The 10,348-nt window shown below is 39.4% G+C and overlaps 1 protein-coding gene across 1 annotated transcript; it reads right to left on the bottom strand.

Annotated features, from left to right (window-relative positions):
- Positions 1-601: 601 nt before the first annotated feature.
- dclre1b (DNA cross-link repair 1B) lies at positions 602-8,995 on the bottom strand. Its single transcript, XM_036578388.1, has 5 exons — positions 8,153-8,995; positions 7,771-7,936; positions 6,684-6,866; positions 5,443-6,001; positions 602-2,760 (listed from the first exon to the last, which is right to left on the bottom strand). The coding sequence occupies exons 1-5, from the start codon at positions 8,342-8,344 to the stop codon at positions 2,085-2,087; spliced, it is 1,776 nt and encodes a 591-aa protein (XP_036434281.1). The 5' UTR covers positions 8,345-8,995; the 3' UTR covers positions 602-2,084.
- Between the last annotated feature and the right edge of the window lie 1,353 nt (positions 8,996-10,348).

The following is a 10,348-nucleotide window of genomic DNA, read 5'->3' as shown; positions in this document are numbered from 1 at the left end:
CTTGGGTAATGAAACAACCAATAACAACCTACTGAAACAACCTGTAGCACCATTTAATAAAGGCATCTCTGAGGGTTAGATGTTTAGAAAATACACCTGGATCCTATAAAGCTGAACCCCGGTATTACTATAAACCTTCTAGTTCTTCCAATCTTAGCTTGTGCTGATCCTGGCTCTGTGACCGGTGATATGCTATGTGACAGCTGATATGATGCAAACCTTGCTTGCGGTCTGCAGCTGCACTTGGCTGACTTCAAGATGGACCATGTACCTGTCCAGTTTAAAGCCCCTTGGCCATATTCTTACAACATTCCAGCAATCAATCTTCCTTGTACACTTCCTAGAGACTTTGGGTTAAGATTGACAGCTGGTTTAACAAAGTCTCCAGGAAGTGTACACCAGATGTTCAGTTTGAATGAACACAACTTTTGTTACACAACTTCTCGCCCTGTGGGGCACCTTTAGGCCATCATTTGAAGTCAATATGTAGTCAGCTGTTTATTTTTTCCCCAGACAGTGAATTTTCTGTTTTTTGCTGTTGTTTCTCAGCTCAGGTCACAAGACAAACTTGAAACTTCAGTCATTTCCATGACTAGATCTGTAACTGTACTACACTGTCAGGTCAACAACTGAAACAGTTTCAGCCTAGATATATTTGGTGTCTGCAGTTCGTTTCTTTTTTCCCAAAGATACTAACATTGGGAAATGTTCACAATTTCATACTTGACTAAATGAATCAGAAAAGGACATGAACATTAAACTACTATGGAGAGCAAACTTTATTCTTGACATTTTTAATACCATAGTGGTTTGCAAACTTTCCAAAGGCAACCATTAAAACTCCATCCTGCCACCATACCAACAGACTCATAGTGCTTTTGATCTAATATATAGTATGAACCAAAAACATGATGTTGCCATATAGATAAACATGCAGGAGATTATGTTTACAACAGTGCTACATGATGCTACATCACAATGTCACCAGAACACTAAATAATTCAGTATTAAAATGCATGCTGTAAAACACTGCACTTCAGAGAGCTTTAGGATGGAGTGAACATCATAGTAGGTTCATTTACTTCTAAAGAGAACATATTAAATGTGAACAGGCATAAAAAAAAAATGACACTCAGTGAGCTCTCCTTCTAGTTGGCACTGTCTAAAAAGCATAAGCCACAATACCTTTAGAGTACAAATGTAGGGAAAGATGACAAATTAAAGTGCTTGAACAGTAATGAAAATAAATTACATACTGAGACAAATCACAGGCATTCTTTTAACAAGGCATCATACTTAAGTACAATTTAGCACACAACTAATAAATTTGTATCCATGCACATTGCAAACAGTTACTGTAAGAACAAAACACTATTGCTGAAAAGACAACTTTACAGGAGAAGGAAAACATTCTTCACTTTTAAAAGGTCACAGATTCTACACTTTTCCAGGATTTTACTGTTTTTACTGCAGTTCGCTTATAACATTTGTGTGGCTTTATGTACCAAAAACAGAGTTTGCAACCTCTTTTAACCCTTTAAAACTGAACAAGCTGTTTTAGTTACTGTCTTTTTGACTGACATATGTAAATGAGCTCTGTTCTGACTGGCTGCCCTGCACTGTGCCTTATTAAAAAAACAGTGAGGCTCTTTATAACTTCAACAAGAATGAGCAGGGCTAAACTGCTAAAGACAGAAAAGGTGAAGATATATAAATGGTTCGTTTTCATGACATCACAAAAAGGTGAATTGAAAATAACTTTTCCAGTTTAATTTCCACACATGGCCTGGGAAGTGAAAAGTATGCTTTGAAACTTTAACTGTGTTTACATACTATATGAAACTTTTGGTTCAAAAAAGTGAGAAAAATCAGTTTTTTTATGATATGTACGTTAATGTAATAAGTAATTCTGGACCATTTCCATAGGTCCATTCACATAAGGTGTTCACACGACAAAAGGGACAGCTGTTGTTTTCAAATAAAAAAAAAATAAACAAGAGTTATGAGATCCTATCATGACAATGATGAAAGCAGTGTATGGTGTTGCTTAATAATACTGCATGGTTATGCATTCACATAAGTGGCTATTTTGATTTCAATCTCTGTATTGCAGCTTCAAAAGGATCACCTTCTGGTTTTGGCATATTGACTGGAGTGAGTGGAAACATCTCATGTAAACTCGGATAAACCCCATACTGACTTACAAATTCTTCCTCTGGAACAGTGAAGTTATCGAGTAGCCACTGCTCTATCTGCTCTCTCTCACTTGTATAAGACTGATCAGATGTCTCAGGCTGCATTTCAACTGGTGTTAAGGCTGCAAAAGCTGTCATACAGGTGCTGTCATGAAGATTAATGCTGTCCAATGACGAGCACATCTTTCTGGAGTTAGTGCTTCCCATTTGTGGGCTTCTTTTCTTAGTGTTTTGAAGATTAGGGGTCAGGGCAGTAACATAGTCACAGCGTAAGCTCTCAGTGTCGCTTGTGCTTTTAGTACTGGGGGACTTTATGTTTTGAATGGCAAGGAGGGACTCACTCACATCTAGTGGCATACTATCGATAGTGATGGTGTCATCGGACACAACTCGAACCAGCTCTAGACTCCTGCGCCGTGGAGGGGTAACACCATGACTGAGATCAGTGCTCATGTCCAACAGGATGCAATCTGAGTCTGTATCTACTTCAGAATTGACCTCCACTGCACCATCATCCACCTCCATAGCATCTGAGTCCACATCTTCATGTCTGGAAAGCCTGGGTCTAAAGGTGGGTGATATGGCAAAAATATCACAATACTTGAAGACAATTTCCTAATACAAAATATACACTATATGGCCTGGATTCAGGTGTTTCAGCCACATTCATTGCTTACAGGTGTATAAACTCTAGCACACAGTCATGCACATCTCCATAGACAAACACTGGCAGTAGAATGAATTATACTAAAGAGCTTAGTGACTTTAAATAAGGCAGTGTCATAGAATCCCACCTTTCTTACAAGTCAGATTGTGAAATTTCTGTCCTGCTATATCTATTATTATTATTCTATTATGCTATTATTCTGAAATGGAAGCATCTAGGAGCAATAACTACTCAGTTATGAAGTGGTAGATCATGCAAACTTACACAGCAGAAACCAGTAAGTGCTGAAGCATGTAAAAAAGGCCTATCCTCTGTTGCATCCCTCACTACAGAGTTCCAAACTGCCTTTCGAAGCAACATCAGCACAAGAACTGTGCGTTGGGAGCTTCATGAAATGGGTTTCCATGGCCAAGCAGCTGCACACAAGCCTAAGGTCACTAAGTGCAATGCCAACCGCTGGCTGGAGTGGTGTAAAGTGAACTCTGGAGCAGGGAAAACATGTTCTCTTGAGTGATGAATTGCACTTCACTATTTGGCAGTCTGATGGACAAATCTGGGTTTGGCGGATGCCAGTAGAACCTACCTACCAGGATTCATAGTGTTAACAGTAAGGTTTGGCAGAACAGGGATAATGGCCTGGGGCTGTTTTTCAAGCTTTCGGCTAGGCCCCTTAGTTCCAGGAAAAGGTAATGTCAATGTAACAAACAAAGATATTTTAGGTCGGGGGTAACAACTCCAAATTATTGCCCATGGTTTTGGAATGGGTTGTCCAAAAACTCTTATAGGTGTGATGGTCACATATTTTTTAGCTACATAGTGTAAATCACATGAGGTTCAAGAACAACTCAGAATGAAGGACATGCACAGGCAAAACTGTAGTACCACATTTGCAAAAGCCTATTAAAAAAAAAAAACAATATGATTCTTTTTTTAAAGGGCCAATATTACACCGTATACTGTATTTTCCTCTTTTTTAAATAAGTTTGATGAAGCATATAAATATTGCTGAAGTCTTAAAATGTATCATCACTAATAACTAATTCCAAATAAACAAAACTCTGTTGGATATGGGCACTTGAAGTGTTTACAAGTGGTAAAAATAACGACATAATGGGTTAACATCCAATCAGCTACTTGTTACTGCATAATTTATGTAGTTCTAATTAGGGGTGGGAATCTCCAGGCACCTCACGATTCGATTCGATTACGATTCAGAGGGCTTCGATGCGATTATAAAACGATTATTGATGCATCTTGATGCATCTTTTTTTTTCTATACATCATTTCTATTTTCTCACTGTCTGAAGACTTTTTTAAAGTTTTAAAGCAAAGTATTTGTAATGATCCATGATGAATTTACTTCCAGTATCTTTTATTAAGAAATCAAATGGAAGTGATGTGGCAAGTGAACTGGAAGGCTCTCATTCACTGCCTTTGGAGCACATGAGACGCTGCTGCCATTCATCTGCGATAAAATGCGCAGTTACGTTGAAATAAGATCCAGTGGTAATGAATGTCCACGCAGCACGTTACAGCCGTCCTACCCGTTTTTAGTGACTTTATAACTTTAGTTTTGGTCTCGTTGTAGAGAAAGGGGTGGGGGGGATCGCTGTGTCAGTAAAATATCTTCGAGACGTGACATGTGCAACATTGTGCGAAAGCCCTGTTTCGCAACGAATTGAGAATTGCTGTCCAGACTGCAGGTCACATAGCAACGATGCGTTATTTGCATTTATAAGCAGCGCAGTTGGTTTCCTGAAACGTTAAATCTGCAACGAGAGACTGTCAAACAGTAAAAAGTCGCAAAGATGAAGTCGCTTCTCTTCCTAATTTTCTCGTTCCACCTTAAATGGTGCCGCATTCACATTCGGCGCCTCAGTCAGAATTTAAGGTGGAACGGGAAAATTCGAACAAGAAGCTGGAGAATGAGAAGCGACTTCAGCCTCATAAGATGTTGAGAGACATTTTACAATAAACTGCTCTAGTTTTGAGGAAAAGTTTTCTGGCGGAGATGGGAAGAAAGCGGCTGTAAGTGAAGCTTAAAGCAGAGTAAAGTAGATCTGCGCTCTTGTTTATATTGTTTAGCCTATACTAGGACATTATCACATACTGAGACATACTGGACATTAAATGTTGTGGCTCCCAAGGTGGTTAGATTTTTGTTGAAAGGACAAAATGACTCTTCTTATCATTTGGGTTGTGACTCCTGACCTAACCTGGCTTTAATGCAGAAGCTGCCGGTCGGATTTCTCACTCATCCAGTAGTGTTTTTGTTGTGTGCCGTCACAGACTGTCCAGGCGCTGCACTTACCCACTTCCAAGTTCTGCCTTTTGCGTTCTGTCAATATTACGTTATAAATTAAATATTTAGAAAATCGATTTTTGACATTTGTGAATCGATTCAGAATCGTTCACATCCGCATCGCGATGCATCTAAGAATAGATTTTTTCCCGCACCCCTAGTTCTAATGCACTGTAGTTGTTTCTGTTTACAGCCTCTCTCTTATAATGCAATCAGAAATGCATAATTTATCACAATAATGACAACACAATAACAATAATCATGTTGTCTGTCTTTACCTGGGTCTCTGTCTGGGTGATTCAAACACCACTCCTCGAGGCACTGGACGGAAAGGACGGTGGTGCACGCTAGTCGTGCTGAAATCAAAAAGCTGATCGTTAGACTTGGCCATCATGTAGTGCTGAACTGATTCGGGTACTATCATGTCCCGGCGCTTCCTCCGTGGGCTCAACAGGGAGGAGAAGTAAGGCATGCAGCTGCCCACGATGGGCACCAGCGAGACTGGACGCAGAGCTGAGACAAAGTCCTCCAGCTCCTGGTAGGAGGAGTGGTCCGAGTAGGGCACAACATATACGTTTGGGTGGCAGGACACCACAGGGCGACTGGTTGGGAGTATAGCGATGGTGGGTTGCTCCTTATTCCAGGCCTGCAAGTTGGAAGCAGTGATCTCAGACTGAGCTACTGCTCGGATGCGCCCTGCACCAGGCTCAGTAGTGAACACATCTGGAAGCTCCAGGACACGGAGAGTCTCCAGACGCTCCACATCCACCTCTACCCAAGTCTTAAACTCCATGGCCAACTGCACAAGCAGAGACTCCTTACCAAGAGCATACATACCTGTGGGCAGAAAGATATAATATTCTTCTAATCCAGTGGTTCCCAAACCTGGTCATGGAGAACCCCTGCTTTGCACATTTGAATGTTTTCCCCGCTCTAACACAACCACTTCAGTAAAGGAAAGGCTTGTTAATCAACTGATTAGTTTGATTGGCTGTGTTAGGGCAGAGGAGAAAATATGCAGGCCAGCACTAATCCAGGACCAGGTTGGGAACCACTGTATTAATCAAATCTCCAGACTTTAGTCACCTTAGATAGGAACCACCTAGATAGAACAAACGCTCAACAACATTTTATATCAGAAGAACTTTTCTGTTATGGGTTTTCTTTTGTGGAAATTCTTTTTTTATTATTATTATTACAAAGAGACAGCTCTTGAGGCTTTTGACCATTAAAAAAAAACAAAATTTCAGATGACCAAATTTTGACCAACAAAATTTTAGATGACACTATCAATTATACTCGTAACTCACAGCATTCAAGTTTAAGTGATGACACAAATCTCAAAAATGCCCCATAAGATATATATGTTAAAATATCAGAGAGACACATAATTAGTAGTACAAAATATCAGATTATGAACATCTTACTCCTTCTTCATCAGCAAGAATTATAAGCGCATCAGAACTTATTAATAGCATGTGCCACATTAAAAAAAAACATAGACACTGTAAATTCTCACCAATGACCACAGTGTAGTTTGGATGGCCTCGTATAATCTCTTTCATCTGCTGACAGGCTCGCTGTCGAGAAGGAAGAGAACGAGTGGGGTCACAGTTGGTGTTGTCCACATACAGCACATCAATGGTCGTGTTGTTCCTGAGACACGGCTCACGCAGCATCGAAGGAGTGTAGCGGAAATCCCCTGTTATAAAACAGAAAAACAGTGAAGAGTGCAAGTCATTATTTTATCACATATTTATGCTACGCTAGTCAAAATTAACTCTTTAAATCATGTTTTCCTTCAAAACTATAGTTAAAAAACTAGTCATATTATAACAGATATGGTATAAAAAATAAAAACATGGACACAAGTAACCAAGGAATCCAACAACCCATTGTTGACAATGGTGTTCAATTCCACACACGCACAACTTGTTTACTCTTCATAGACAAGCACTGACAATACGATGAGACGTTGCACATGATCCTTAGATCACCGTATCCAATGTCAAAAATTCGAGGGTTCTAAAGCCAGTACTGGTCTGTGGAGCAGTGGAACTGCATTCTCTGATGTGATAGAGCTCTATCCAATTCCTTTGGGATGAGCTGGGGTAATGGCTGTGATGCAGAACTAATCATCCAACTTCAGTATCTGATCTCACTAATGTTTTTTTACATTTACAGCATTCAGCAGATGCTCTTACCCAGAGTGACTTGCAAAAAGTGCTTTGTCTACCTACTATCTTTACTAGTTATGAAGAGGCTAGAGAGAAAGCTAGTCCTGAGCTCAGATACTGCCAGAAATAAAAGCCCATGTGGCTGAATACAATAAAATTCTCACAGCAATGTTCCGAAAGATAGCATAAAGCCTTCCCAGAAGTGTAGAAGCTGTTAGTGCAGTAAACAGAAAAAAAACTCCCTATTAATATCCTTGATTTCAAAATGAAAAGTTGGATGAACAGGCGTCTACATACCTTTGGACATGCAGTGCATTTACATTTGTTACATTTCTTTTCTCAAGGCAAACTGAATAAGTCAAAACAAAAACAGAAAACATGCTCATGTAGATTAAAAATATTTTGAAAGGCTAGGCAAATGAAGCTTACCAGTGTACAGAATGGTGCCAAAATAGCCCTCGAAAAAGAACATAACTGCCCCAGGACAATGGTTAGCATCAATGAGAGTAACGGTCAGCTTCTCTTTCCCAATATCATCCAGTGGCAACATGTGTGGCTCCCCAACCTCCAGAGCATGGACCCATTTCTCCTTCACCTGTTCGAGAAAGAATCAGATCTGATTTAACAATAACAAATGGAACAACACTGTAATATACTATGGGTTTCTGTCAAATCATAACTAGGAATTTTCAGAGTACATTTTAGATTCAGAGCTGACCACAATGTAATTTTCAGTGATACTTTATCAGAATTGCTAGGTTACCACTGAGCACGAACTGCCATGTGGGTAGAAACCCAGTCCAACCCTCACCTGCAGCTTGAGCTTTAGGAGTTTGGCTGTGACAGGCGAGCAGTAGATGGGCCGGTTGCTCCAGGTGGACGTGAGACCAGAGGTGTGGTCCGTATGCATGTGCGAGAGGAAGAAGAGCCGGGCATGGTGGCACTTTCGCACCTGCCAACAGTCAACTGCAATGGGCGTGTAAGGTATGACCTTCCCATTCATCTTTACTGATGTGAAGAGTCGGTAGGCAATATGAAGCTCATGGCATTTACCAGTGTTTTCAGCAACCACTTAACCTAGCTAGCTAACCATTCGTGCAAGACACAAAAGAATAGTAACTTAAATAGTGCAACATGGTAAAGATGTGTAGCAGAACAGTCGATGCACTTTTTGTAACGTTACTTTTTTATTTGCTGTCTGGCTAGCCAAGGAGTTTTTGTTGTTGCCGTTAGCTTTAGCTAACCAAATCTAACCGCCCTAGCTGTAACATTAGCTTATTCACAGAAGCCGTTACTAAAATGAAGCCATAGTGTGTCTGCAAAGACTTTTTAAAATGACGGCTGGATAAAACACGCAAAAACAAACCAGCCAGCCACTACACTGCGCTATGCTATGCTAGCACTGCGCTGACGGTAGTACTGAGCATTAGCCAGCTGCGCTACGCATTCGCTGCCTCTTGTTTTTATAAACGTTTGAAGACTTAATAATTTCAGAGTCATTTTTAAAATTATACTTAAACGTAATCTCAACTCTTAATGTGTACTAAAAGACGCGCAGGGCTCCCTCCTTCTTTCATTTGGTTGGGCCGCCAAAACAAACCCGCTTCCGTTAAGGCGACGCGTTAATTTAAAGAGACAGTACACAAAAAGTCAGTACAGCAAACCAGAAATAAGAGCAAGATGGAAAAGATGAACCATATTTATATTTGATATTATATATTATATAAATATATTAATATATATATATATCCATTTATATATAAATTATATAAATATAATAAATATAATATTTATTACTCTTGATACTATATTTAATACTCTTGATAATACTCTTGATATATATATATATATATATATACTCAATTACACATATGGGTGTGTTGGAGCTGTGATGAGTCAATATACTATGTATAGTATCTCAAGATAAACTTTTTCTTGATTTAACAAGATAATCTTGAGATCACAAGACAGTTAAGTTGTGATCTCAAGATAAAAGTCCAGAAAATTATAACTACCTTATGGCCTCTCTAGACATCTATTAATACCAGCACAACACACTCTACCATGATACTACCTTGTTGGTGTCACTGCTGTGCTGAGTATCTGGTCAGCGGTGGTCCCATGATGGCCCCTTTCTATTGATGAACGGGATAAAGTGTGTGCAGCAACAGATGGGCTACTGTCAGTAAGACACACAATGATGATGCTTTAAATGATATTTAAGACTTAAGGGGGAATTCCACCTATTTTGAAAAAAATCTGCATAATTAAGTCACTGTGGTGATAGGAACCAGGTGTCACAACCTCTACAATGCATATATAACCATTTTGTTTACTATCCAAAACCACCACAGCTGTCTTGTCAGTTTTAATATTGTTACTATCAAGCAAAAATCCCCCTTTTTCTTTTTTTCATTTTTTTGCATAATTTTAAAACCCCTGTTACCAAATGATCCAATGATCCAAAATTATATGAAAAGATCATGCTACATTGACTCCCATTACAAGTAATATACTTACTTGTCTGGAACATCAGGCAGCATATTTGGAACCATTTCAGGTAATAACTTTGTGTGAGGGATATTTTAGAGGCATTAAACCACTCAGACATCTAGTTCCCATCACCACCACTGTGAACAATTCTTGGTTTCACTAGAATGAATGACTGAATGACTTTGTTTACATCTTAACCATTTAATTATGCAGAGTCTTTGGAAAAAAAATCATTTTGGTTTGGTATCTCTGGGCAGTCATCCTTATGGTAGATCTGGCCATATACCTAGGAATAATGTGCTGCAGTATTGCAGAGTACAGTGCTGTTCTTTGCGGGTCCACTAGATGGCGACAAAACATAACTGTTCTGAATAACCAGCAGGTATTCAAAAACAAACAAAGGACAAAAAGAGAGAAAGAAAACAAGCACAAGCACCTTGCCAAATTTTGGCCAGAGATTTCTTTGTGGCAAATCATTGTCGTCTAGTGGAGGGTCAGGCAAAGTTCACGCTCC

Source organism: Colossoma macropomum, unplaced genomic scaffold, assembly GCF_904425465.1.
Source record: "Colossoma macropomum unplaced genomic scaffold, Colossoma_macropomum, whole genome shotgun sequence".
NCBI classification, from domain to species: Eukaryota; Metazoa; Chordata; class Actinopteri; order Characiformes; family Serrasalmidae; genus Colossoma; species Colossoma macropomum.
The sequence above is the reverse complement of the archived record's forward strand: the minus strand, read 5'-3'. Positions and strand labels throughout refer to the sequence as shown.